Raw genomic sequence first — 13,898 nt, 5'->3', positions numbered from 1 at the left:
TTTAAATTTGTATTTGGCCCTAAAATTAAATATTAATGTCTACTTAATGCATTTCCTAAGATCTTGTTTTGTTTGGTAAGTCTTGCATAGTTTGTTTAAAATTTCTGTCCTCCTATGGTCTCCCTCATAGGGAATAATTAGCACAGGTTTAGGCAAGTCACAGCAGAGGATCACAAGAGACAAATAACTATACCCTTATGAACACGTAAGATGATGCTAAGTGAAATGAACTCCATGTTATGGAAACGATTGTTATATCACTGTTGTAACTACTTTCAAAGTACTAGTGTAACCGTAACTTCTACTGTTGATGATCCTCTTGTATCCCCTTCCTGTGGTTGTACCTGCACTATCACTGTATCTCATCTGAGTACATTGGAAACCCCGTATACTGGTATTAGAACTAGGAAACTGAAAGGGAATACCAAAATCCAGAGACACAGGGTAAAACAGATAAACGACTACAAAAGCAATACTTGCAAAACTGTTCGGTGTAAATGAACTGAACAACTCATGCGGGGAAAGGAAAAGGGTGAGGAGGGAGAGGAGAATGAGGGACAAGGTAACAAACAGTACAAGAAATGTATCCAATTCCTTACTTATGAAACTGTGACCTCTCTGTACATCAGTTTGACAATAAAAATTTAAAAAAATAAAATAAGATTTCTGTCCTTTATCCATGAATTAATTTTCCTCTAATTTCAATATGAAGTTTAGCATGAAAATGATAACATGAATGTTTTCTAGGTTTGAAATAATAATGTATCACGTATGTGTTTTATATTCACATCAAAGGCTTTCGTTGTGCTAACTTCAACCCTGGATATTTTCTAAGTTCTTTAAAAGATGTTCTATTAATACCTGGATTCTCTATATCGACAAACATAGCTGAGCTCTCATACTTGCATTACATGAAAAGTTGAGCAGCTAAATTAATAGCTATTCTAAAAAAGCAAAGCACTCGTCATAACCCATCTTAGTTTTATATACCCATTTTCCTTTTCCATAGTTCTTCTCATTCTACACTTTAAAGATTCATCTCTTCAGATAGTTGAGCTAAATAACTTATAAGCTTATTAGACATACTGTATCAACTTACTAGCTCCAAATCACAAAATCAAGTAATAACTACAGACCTAATGAGAGGTTTAAGAACAAACTATTCTTTACAAAGATGTACTGGTGATACTTGGTAATATTTTGGCACAGGACACTATCAATAATTTACTCTATCCTCTTACCAAATCCAGCAGGAATATGGAAGGAGGAAGGAAAAATGAGAAATGGTATTGAGTTTCATAGGTTCCTGCACACCTCCATTAGTTAGATTGGTCCATGTTGTCAAATTTAAGGACCTGGATTCTGTGAAGCCAGTTTGTTGTATAAGGCTGTTTAGGACACATTGCCCTTTTTCTGTTAGTCTTGGGAATCACCACCAATTCCCAGCTGCTACTATCATAGATTATAGCATAACCATTTTGGTTCGTTTAGAGTAACTTGTGCAAGAGTATTCTCTTTATCAAGTACTCTACTTGTCTAAGAACAATGCTTGTTTGTGTTTTTTAGGACTGATACAGGGGTTTGAACTGAGTACTTGCTGTATCTTCTTATTGGCTGGCACTACCAACCAAGACATACCTCCAATATCAAGCACAATATTCTGCAGTTTCCAAATAGATTCGGGTAGGTGTATCTCTGGCACATGAAAACCCTTAGAGATCTGATATTAAATACAATGTGCACGAAATCATACTCAACAATATCTCTCAATTTATGATCACTGATATTGAAGTTAGTGTCAGGAGAACATTGGTAATGGCCTTACAATTGGTTTTTCCATGTATCTGAAAATATTTTGAAGATCCACACTACAGGATAGAAGACTTACATTTTCACAATTATTGGTACAAATGGTGTTGATAAATCATAACCATAGTCTAGATAAAAAGAAAGTTAAACGAACCAGCACTGTTGAATTTAAAAAAAAAACTAGAGAAGAAGCTAACCAAAATTTGAGATGATTATTTACTACTTAAGCTCAATTTATACATGACCACATGCTTAATGTTAAATCAGAGTATATATGCCTGTATCCAAAGTATGCTATCAAAACTGGTTAAAAGTCAACTTATGCAACTTAAATTTCTGTGCTTACCTTTGCTTTAATATTTTTATATTTTATTTTTACTTCAAGAGATTTTTAAGAGATTACGTTTTTTGTTTCTTTTTAAAGGTTTCAAGAGGGGTCAGTTCCATTTATTGAAACATGTTGAAAACACTATATACCTTGTCTTGTGTCTATCTATTCATCACAGATCATATAACATGAAAAAAATTCTTTCCACAGATGTGGAAATGGAGAAGCACTAGAAGAATTGCTCAGAATAATATATCTTAGCACAATGTGTTCTTTTATTCAACTCTGAAACAGCATCTACTCAGCCATTTAACTATGAGTTATAGCATCCCATATAGTCAATTAGAACATTCAAATACCCATCATAAAAAACAAAAACTGATGAATAAGTTAAACATAATCTTTCTTTTTTTTCAAACTCATACAAAATTCAAAATTATTAGTACTATATGACCTCAGGTACCTTTTGCTTTAACAAGGCTTGGAAGCTTAAAATGATTTACTATCAAAGAAAATAACATTTGCTTAGATCTTCAAGTATAATTTCATGGGTTGAAGCATCATAAGATGGTACTGCATTTTTTTTCCAGTCTGGGGCTTGGAGTCAGGGCATGAACAGTGTCCCTGGCTTCTTTTTTCTCAAGGCTAGCACTCTGCCACTTGAGCCAGAGTGCCACTTCCATCTTTTTCTGTTCATGTGGTGCTGAGAAATTGAACCCAGGGCTTCATGCATGCTATGCAAGCACTCGACCGCTCAGCCATATTTCCAGCCTATGGTATTGAATATTAAACTTATGAAAGCAAGAATAAAATAGAAATTACAAAAGGAAATTGCTAATGGGAATTCAATTCATTATCTATTTTTATATAAAATAATGGAGGCTTCATCCCTTGTAATAGGACATTTTCCTTTCTAAATGTTAGCCTATTCAGTGAAATATTTCTAACCTCTTTAGACTCAAAATCAAATAAGTCTAGAAAGGTATGCCCTTTTAATCTCATTTGGATTTTAATGAAATGGACAGTATATCGAAGATCAAATCTAAACACTAAAAGAAACAATAGTCCATTTTATGGAACAAAAATAATGTAATTGTGAAATGTATCATATATAATGCCTTACAAAACTGTATATGCCATACAGTTCTGCCATATATGAAGGTTCTGTTCTTCTAAAATTTGCAAAGATTAATTGTGTGATTTCATTCAGTGCACAGCAGGGCAGCCATATGCTTTAGAAAGCTACATACAAGAAAAGCAGCTTGTTGCAAAAGTGGGTGAAAATGTCCTGAAATAATTCAGAATAAGGAAAAAAAATGTCTTTAACATAGGTCCACTTTCTTCTACTGAAAAAAGCAGAGAAGTCGTTGGCATCAGCTTTGAGCACAAATAGAATGTCTACCCCTTTCAGAATATTTTAAAAAGAAAAACTATTTAAAGGTCATACTAAATATCCACTCTGACCATCACAACTACAAGTTAAATAGTATATCAAAACCTTTTTCTCTTATTCTTAAATTCATTTCTTTTGATAGGGTAAGCACCTAATGATATTGTTGTTTTCTCATATAACTACTCAATAAAAATGAGAAATAGCATCCAATTACAATAAACATATATAAATATTGATGATATTAGTAATGTGGTAAACTTGGACAAACACTACTGTTGTAAGTTCATAGAATTAGTGAAAAATATCTAAGTTCCTTTAGATATATTGACGAAAAATAAGAACATCGGGTCATCAGAATCTCTGCATCTATATATAGAAGTAACTCAAAATGGTAAGGTAGCATCCCACAAATAAACTGAGGTGGTTAATTGCATATTTGTCATTTGTGAGTAAAATAAAATGGTGTTGCTTCATGTTACCATACAAGCACTCTGGTGTTTATATTGTTTTTATCTAGTACTTTTCAAAAGAGATAACTCTGTTGATAAGTAAAATCCTAGTATTTCATAATTTTATTTTGTTTCTCTCAAAAAGAAATCCTTGCAGCATTGAAAAGATGTAGAAATATGAAATTATAATTACTATTATAATTGACATTGATTTTATAATTTCACAAAGGTGATGAAATAGTCCATGTAACAGACATGAGAATGATATTCAATAGCTAGGTTTTAACTTAATAAACTGATACATTTCTTGATGTACATTTTTTCAAATGCCACAAGTGCCAACACAGAACACAATTTCCAGATAATAATAAAATAATAATAACAACAATAATAGAGACAACAGGGAACAATGACAAAAAATGAAAATGGTAAGATATTGAGAATGTAATTCTCTCTCTCTTAGATCTCTCTCTCTATCTATTGATATAGATAGATAGATAGATAGATAGATAGATAGATAGATAGATAGATATAGGTAGGTAGGTAGATAGATAGAGAGACATTTCTTTCCAAAAGTTACCACTTCTCTACTCGTGGCATACTTTGTCTATATGAACATCAGTGCTCTTAACTCCAAAAGCATTTCCTAAGTAATAAATAGAAGTGTCATATAAGAACTAAATATGACCAGATAGTTTCTCAGTTTTAAAATTCTACCATGTTGATTTATATTTCAAATATACTATGAAAATAATTACATCAGTTATTCTTCTAAAAAAGGCCAGGAGATTCAAATTTCAATACCAATAATAAAATAGAGCTTAAACACTCACATATCATAATTTTTATTTGGTCATAATTTTTTTAACCTTTATGTCTTAATCTTTCAGAGATTTGAAGAAAAGTTATCTCTTGATGCATTAATTTATTTTATTACTTGAAAATATATAAATAATATGCACTTCAAGGCATGAAGTACCGGATAAAACTAAAATGATAACACGTGGCTTGGTACTGATTTTGTTTCTCATCCATTTTACTCATTGACTCACAATAAAATTATAATAAATGTCAGCAGACCAATCATTCTAAAGTGTTGGGAGAATTGTTGTCATGAAGACTGATTCTGAAAAGTCTATATGTCTTAAAGGACCATTTCCATTCATGAATTTACCAAGCTTAAAGTCACTTTACATAATTTAAATATAGCTTTTAAGATATTAACCAAGTTAAATATATCAACATAATTCACACAGGGAAGATGATCTCTTAGCGAGTACTCAGAGTTAAGACTGCTTCCAGTGAGGGTCTATCTTTGCCCATTTTTTATTCTCTCCTTGCTGGACACTTCACATAAAAACAGAACAACACTTGTTAGAAATGCAAAATTAAGACCCCCAATTCAACACTATAAAGTCACTACCTGTATTTCCATACGCTTGCCAGATTATCTGTGTGCACATTGGGTCAGAGAAGCATAGTCTAAAATGAAGACTCAGCTGCAGATTACACACATTTACTCGATTTCCCTGTTTCTATGTACTTAAAATTGATTTTCAATTTTTTGTCACATTATTTCTTTTTTATTCCCTGTCATAACACATCAGTGGTTTATGTTGACATACAAGTTTTTTTTCCCCAAAGCCTTACAACTAAGTTGCTTGTGCCTTACTGTTTCCCAAATCAATAATCTCTTAATAGAGTGATATCTGGAAATAGTAGGCATTCTATTTCTCAGTACAATTCAAGTCTCTCCAATTTCCTAGTAAAAAAAGTTGTGTTTGGCATATGTTCTGTGTCTCCACAGCATGGAAAAGAACCTCTACAGGAGAGAGTCTGCTTATCTCCTTCCTGCTAATTAGGTTGGGTTAAATTTTAGTTACTCAAACATATATCATCTGGTAACCTCTAGTAATTTACTATATAACTCTTTTAGAATATGATAATAGTTTTCCCACAAATCTTGACTTTGCATCAAACAAAGGAGGATCATCTCAGTATCCATCCATATATCATCAATTGGAAAATGTGAGGGGGTAAAAGAGGAAATAGAAGAGTGGAGAAAAATGCAGAAATGGAGGGAAGGGGTTCAAAAAGAGTATAGAAAGAACAATAGAAGAGAGGTGAGAAAAGTGAAGTTAATGAGAGAATAAATAAGTTATAAAATGTGATTGTGAGAAATGTAGCAATAGCACTAAGAGTAGTAGTGCCTTAAAGCTATGACTGAATTTTCAAATAGAAAGCAAAACCAAAAACAAAAACATAGGAATTTCAGCCATTTATGTGGGCACTAGACCCAGAGAAAAGCATATGTTTGGATGATTTTCTCTCTTCTAGATTCATTAGTTCATTGCCACTCTGTCTTTCTAAATATATTGATAGATAGTGACATTGATCAATGTTATTCTGCTTTTAGACCAATTACAAAAGTACTGAAAAATATATATGTAGGTTAAGATACAATGAAAAAGTATAGGATAGTATATGTTTTAAATCAGTGTACTGTAACACAGTAAAACTGTATTTTTTTCTGAATAGTAGGGATAGTAGCAATCACAGGATTGCAACATTCATTGATGTATAAAAATGTGTCCAGCTCTGTCCATCTATCAAGCTATCTTTGAATATATCTTATTTGTGATTTAGAAGTTGACAATTCCCTGAAACATCCAAATTATAATTTAATCCAATCAAATATTACACAAATCTTTTCAGTGAGCCACTCTGTATTAATGACTGTCAGCAACTTGTGTTAGACAACAAACTTGCTCTCTCATATACAATAAAACAGTGCACTAATCTTGTCTCTACAACTTTCCAGAATACAGACCCGTGTGTATTCTCAGTGAGATTTATTTACATAACCCCCTATATTTCTCCAATATGAGAATGCTCATGAAGCTTAAAACAAAAATAAGATGATATGTATTGAAATTACAACTTTATACCCTGTAATATTATTAGTAGAATTTTATGGACACATGATCAATTGTCCGAAACACTGGAAATATTGTAAATAAGCAGTATACATTTTAGATGTAACCATTTCCACAGAGTGGGGTATTTTACTATGAATTGAATTAGTATTTGAAGCAGACTTGTGTATCATTGAATCTTCATTTCTGCAAAAAGCTCGAAATTTGCTGTGGATAGTTTTTACTAGTTTGCTTTTTCATTTATGTTAATTTTTTCTGTAATCAAATGACCATTGTTGAAATTATAACTTATGGTGAAATTTAAAATCCTCTGTTTTTGTTTATAATAAAATTGCCAACCATAAGTGAATTGTTTTATGCTGAGATAGGCCATTTCTTTTTACAATCTACCTTTGAAGAAAAAAATATACATTATATTCCGTCTCAGTTCAAAATAATTTCATATGATGTTGCAAAGCAAACTGAAACTCTTCATAGAAACGTTAGTACTTAACATGCTGTGGAAATATTGTCTATACTTTGTCAAAACAAACAGCAGTCATGTCTATAGAAACCTCTAATAACACACATTCGACTCCACATCATGTTTTATGTTATCCACTTTAACTTACCCTGAGAAATATAATAAAAAAGAATTGATAATGATAATATGCTTATATAAGAATTTATTTAGAGGACTGTATCTATATTTTGAACTTAATGTGTATAAGAAGACTGTTCATTAAATTCAGACAGAAATTTTTGGGAAATTGAAAGCAAAGTAAAAATAGCATTCTATTAGCAATCTCTAAGAAAATCAACATTAAAATATTTTTTGTGTACAAGAACCAATTTTAATGTTTTAAAATAATATAATATGGACAATAATTCCATCAGGATGAATTTTGCTTATAATCTATTACAGTATTATAATCTATTATACCTTGAAATATTGCATATTAGAATCTATATGAAATTTGAATTAATGGATGAATGAGAGAGTGAATCCTAAACAAGAAATATACTGACTAGGTTTTAATCCAGGTCTAATGCCAATCGCAATTTCCTCCAAAAAATGATGCTGTAATAAGTTACCAGATATTGTTTCTAGAAATACAAATCACTTTACTATTATATTCAAGATATTTTATGGAAGCATTATTTTAAATCAATTTGCATTAATATTTCTTTGAGATTTTTTACTAGTTAGTATAGTGATAACTGAAAATATTATTTTAACTAAGTAGTGAAAATGGTTTTGAAAGTGATCTCCCGCTTAAGACAATGAACAATTCTACTGGTTTAAAGAACAGCATTAGATATTCTACAAATTGCAATTTTTCTAGGTTTTTATAAATTACAAAACATGTTTTATGTTTACTTCTATTAAGATCATTGACCTTTTAAAATTGACAACTTTAATTGATTTTGATTATATATAATTAATTCTCTTCAACATATATACAAACTAATCAGTTCCCCCCCCATGGGCTTAATATTATAAACACAATGTATGAATTTCACCTTTAATTTTTAAGAATTATTTTAATTACTTACTATGCATTTTTTTTACTTTTAGCTTTAGAAACTGTCCCTCCTCTGTTCTGAATGACCATTTAAAAATATTGTGGTAAAAAAAAATAAAAAAATAAAAATACTGTGGTGGCAATGTTACTTTCAATAAGTTTTAATTATTCTTTTTGTAATAGAAAGTAGATTATTCAACAGAAAAGTACTCTACTGCATTGTTATATACTATTCACTATAATGGCATGTGTAAAACAAGGTCTAGTTCATATCTGGTTAATAGTAATAACCATAAGAATAATTACTATGTGTTGATCACTTACATCAGCAACTATTAAACATTTCCCATAAACCTAAGAAGTATCAATTTCCAGTTCCTATGTTGTGGCTTGGGGATTGAACTTGTTATTCAATATCCTAATGTTCACAAGGGAAACAGTTTTCTCTCAGGCTAGACCTAGAAGATCCATGTTGATGATGATCAATTTAATTTTATATTTCTTGGTTGGCTTTTATTTTTAACTTTTTTTTGTCTTTTCTTTTTTGGTACTGGGGATTGAACCTAGATTGTTGCACTTGTTAAGGCAAGAGCTTTGCCACTAGGCTACATCCAAGTCCTTAATTTTATATTTCTTCTGATAAAAAAAAAAGTTTTAACTCTTCCACCTCTGTCATATTTACTCCTCACAGGAACTTTAGCAGAACAATGGAAGTATTACTGGATCTATTTTCACAAGTATGGAAACTGAGTTCTAAGAGTTCATGGAATCTGAACAGAGTCTCATTAATAGTAGGTTGTACAAATGGACTAGAACCCAACCAATACAGAATTTCCTTGGTGAGAACTGAATACATGGAGGCAGTACATTGTGCTCTGGTGGCAATGCACCATCTCAAGATTGCAACAGTAAAAAATTATGAGTAGTCTCTTTTTTGCCTCTTTAGATCTCACTGTAAAAACATTTTTTTTTCAAATGTGGAAAATTTAAGATGGTTTTCTATTACTCAGAACAGGAAAAAAGAAAAAAAAGTTTATCTTAAATGAAATAAAACTAATAATATTTTAACTACGTTATATAATGAAATTAATTGGGTTTTACACAAAGAGAATTGTAAAGACTTTAATAAATGCGACAAGCTTTTAAGAGTCATTCCACAATTGGTATAATATAAAATAGCTATACTGAGTTATAGTTTATCATAAATCACCACAGATTTGAGTTGACAAGTAACAAGGACTGAAGATGAAAATTTATCATTTGTATTTCCTTTTGTTTACAGTAATTGTGTGTCTAGTTAATAGTTTAATGAAAATATATAAATTATAAGGAAGTAATATCCAAGAGGTACTGAAATATTTACCAGTAATGTAAACAAAACATGCAAGAGATGATAAATTGTAACATAGACATAAAAATATAAGTTTTATTATTTAGGTGCTAATTAACTTCTGCAAAAACGCATTAATTGCATTATACAAATGATTGCTTTTATGCAATTTATTAACCTTGCAGTTTACTTATTTGTAAATATACTTTGGTTTTATAAACATGTATAAATATACTAATAAGTCATATTGATTAATATTATGAATTTTCATGTATGGATATATTAATAGTAAATTAATGTAGGATAATAAACATACTGTTTGATAAATGTGTGTATTTCATGAATATTTCATTACATTGAAGAAGATAATTTTGAATCCTTAGTATTTAAAATGAATCTTAGAACTAGTTAATATTTAGTCATTACTTTAGGATATATTTTCTATACACATCAATAAGTCAGACACTTTCATAGTCTCTGTAAATGAAGCATGCAAATGACCTCCCACTTATGTTATCTGATTTTCTCATTTGTTTAGCCTTACAGATCGAGATCTTAAAATTTTATAGGAAAATACAAAGGTCTGCTAAATTTTGTGTGGTATAGGCATATGTTATATTAGCAAGTTATGATCAAGTCCTCTTACAAATACTAATTTAATACTGAAATTTGATATATTCCAAGAAAAGAATATAGAACAGCTAATGAGAAGTGTTTGGGGGCAGAAAGTATGTCTGAAAAACTGAAAGAAATTGGCCAATAAAGAGAAGGTGTTTGTGAAACTGCATGAGATGATTTTGGTGATATAGGTACAAGGCTGATAGTGAAGATTGCCCTCATATCACTGTGTTTGCTTAATTCCTGGATCACTAGGTCATCACTTAATGTTTTTAAAGTAGAGTGATATTTGAGAAAATTTTTATTAAATAGAATAAATTAAGCAATTCGTTTTAGTTTATGCTTACTGAATCTTATTTTAAAATCAACTTAATTAAGTATTCAGTGACTACACTCTGCAACTGATTTACTGCTGATAACTCATGAGTCTTAAAAGCCTCGATGTACCACCAAGATGATTTTCTCTGTGATGCACACTCTTATCTAATTCTTTTTACAGGAAGAATCATGTATTATTTATTTTTATTTATCCTATAACTGAGCTTTGAAGAGTACTCAGGAAGCATTTTAGGCATGTTCTTTGAACTGGAATTATTTTAAAAACACTTACTAGATATTAGCCAATTCAAGTTCAGATATTTGTGCCTATCAGACAAAAAGTCTTTGTTTTTTAAGTGTGAAAATAAAGCTATGTTTTGAGATATTAAAAACAAAAGGACATTAAGCAATACATACAAAATATATCCGTTATTCTCCTCCCGTACAAATCTTTGGCCTATAATGTTAATAGATTTGGTCTAAAATATAAAAGGTAAGTAAAACACTGAAAACAGAGAATTGCAATAGTTCATAAAGAAGAAATAGTAGGGCCAATTTTAACTGATATTTGATAAAAGTATAAACTCATATTTCACTGTGGATTGTGAAAATTTAAAATGTTTCCTTATATGATTTCTCTACTGTTGCTTGTAATCAGAGCCTTTGAAGAGGCCTGTCCTTTATTTTTTTTCTCATAGGTGTCCTTTATTACATCACTTACAACTGCAATTTAATTTAATTCTGGTTAATTAGCAATGAAGTTTCAGGGTCTTTCCTTCCTGGAGTGTCTTCAAATCACACTTCTCCAGATCTCAAACTTGTGAGAAGTTAGGGTTGCAGAAGTTAGCCACTGGCAACTGGCTTCCCATGTAATATAAACATTGTCAAATGAAAAATATCATTTCCACATCATCTTGTACTAATGAAGTAAATACTGTATTTAGAGGCCAGATTTTAAATAGACTATGAGGAAAGGTGAAACATCATTAGAAGTTTAGGGTATTAGATGAAAATATTTGAGCACTGTTTTGATATCTATCAAGGAAAACTGGTGACGTTCATAGCTGAAATTCACATGAATACGTTTACAATTGTTATATAAAATTACTCTTACTCAATTTAACACAATTATTTACAATTTTTTTCTATTTTCAATTTGAATTACTATACATACTTCACTCTATTCTATTTGATGGAGTGTAAAATGACTTTGATATGTTTATCAAAATGATTATGTGTGCAATTACCCAAAGAGAATTAAATATACATATTTAATATTTTGGTATATTGACCAATATTTATTTCTAGTAAAAAATTAAATAGAATATTAATGAGATCCTTATATAATTTTAAATAACACTATACATGGTACACAAATGAATAGATAATAGTTATGTTACCTTCATCATTTAGAGACTTTCATGATAAGAATTCGTTTTAGGATGTGTCTTATTCAACAACATCAAAATAAGTACTTCCTTTTTTATTTTTTATTTTTTTTGGCCAGTCCTGGGGCTTGGACTCAGGGCCTGAGCACTGTCCCTGGCTTCTTTTTGCTCAAGGCTAGCACTCTGCCACTTGAGCCACAGCGCCGCTTCTGGCCGTTTTCTGTATATGTGGTGCTGGGGAATTGAACCCAGGGCCTCAGGTATATGAGGCAAGCACTCTTGCCACTAGGCCACATCCCCAGCCCAATAAGTACTTTCAATATAAATGATTATTTAAAAGTTCCTCTTGTGTTTTGGGTATTATTTTCAATTGAGTTACATAAAACAGTTTTGATTTCTGTCCATCAAGTGCTCTGAAAATGTAATGATTTTTAAAATTTCTTGTATCATGGTCAACATAAACCACATATGAGCACACTATACAATTATGTCAGAACTGGTTTGATGAATAAACACTGAGTTGAAAATGGAACAGATATTTTAGTCTTGGAATATATTTAATAAATTAATGTTTAAAACCGTGCATATATTGATACATATGGACTTCTACTTTTAATACTACAATAGTATTTTTTCCTAAAGAGCATCATATGTCTTTCCACTTAGCAACATAAAAGCATGCTTTCTACACTTCCTATTTTTTTCAAAGTGAAGCCAAATTAATCAAGTCAAAATGATCAAGATATCATTTGGTTTGGGGGACATATTTTTTCTCTGAAAAAAAATTGAAAATTGAGGAAAATTTAATTTTGGAAGCATAATACCAATAAATACTGCTTATATTTTCAACATGAGAAATCTACATCCCAGAAAGTATAGAGATATGTGTTGGGCAATGATAGTAAATTTGGAAAAAAAATAGATGCAGCCTTATATTCATCAGATGTTTTATTTTGTCTATAGCATGAAAGTATTTTTCAAGCACTGAAAATTTCATATGTATCAATCATCTCAGTCTAAATACGTATACTTATCCTATTATCTGGACATTTTAACTGGAATGCAATGTGTATTTAGTATTATAGTTTACTTCCCTTTTTATGCTTTCTTCTCTTTCTAATTTTACCCCTTACAGCAGTTTCATTGTGCTTCATTTTCTTTTTCCCCCAAATTTTAAATTCTATGCTTCCAAATTATTCCAGTTTTCGCTTTTGCTGTTACTATCTATAGTGTCCAGCTACTTCCAAGACTTTTTTTTTTCCCCATCACATTCTATATCTTGGCTCTCAGATCAATCTCTAATTAGAATCATTACCAGAAGATAGCTTTGGCTGTAACTAAATGGGCACAAGTAAAATAACATCCAATACCTCTATGAGTAACAACTGCAAGCTCTTTAGTTCTTTCTATATGCTCAGCATTTCTTGGTCTTCTCTTTGTACTTTGTGTATCTGCTTGATGAGGAGAAAGCCCGTCCATGGACGTGTTGGGGTCCAGACCTGAATTTCTGAGATTCGTGTCTTGCTCTCGCTGTTCCTCGGAAAGTCTACGGATGGTGACAGCTGTAACACTGGATACAGTAACATCTGCAGGTGTGCTAGCAACAGCAAGAGCACCAGTGGTAGTCGTGTTATGCTCCTCTAACTCACCAGTGGAGGGAGTGTGGGTCAATGTAGAAGAACCTGTGGGATACAGTAGCACTAGATGCTAACTTTTTCTTTTAAATTTTGTTTGCTAAATTTAATAAATTATATTTCTGTTCTATTACCTTAAGAGTAATAAACAAGATGAAGCAAAACATAAACACACCACTAAAATGTGAAG

At 31.0% G+C, this 13,898-nt stretch overlaps 1 protein-coding gene across 3 annotated transcripts in view; it reads right to left on the bottom strand.

Moving 5' to 3' along the window:
- Csmd3 (CUB and Sushi multiple domains 3) overlaps positions 1-13,898 on the bottom strand; it is an 860,328-nt gene that overhangs the window by 527,916 nt on the left and 318,514 nt on the right. Inside the window, exon 7 of one of the 3 annotated variants that reach the window (XM_048358905.1) lies at positions 13,445-13,756. The exons of the other annotated variants lie outside the window; for them this stretch is intronic. Coding sequence (XP_048214862.1) covers positions 13,445-13,756 — 312 coding nt within the window. The remainder of the gene's footprint in view (positions 1-13,444; positions 13,757-13,898) is intronic. 3 annotated transcript variants of the gene reach the window in all.

Source organism: Perognathus longimembris, chromosome 12 (genome assembly GCF_023159225.1).
Source record: "Perognathus longimembris pacificus isolate PPM17 chromosome 12, ASM2315922v1, whole genome shotgun sequence".
Lineage (NCBI taxonomy): Eukaryota > Metazoa > Chordata > Mammalia > Rodentia > Heteromyidae > Perognathus > Perognathus longimembris.
The sequence above is the reverse complement of the archived record's forward strand: the minus strand, read 5'-3'. Positions and strand labels throughout refer to the sequence as shown.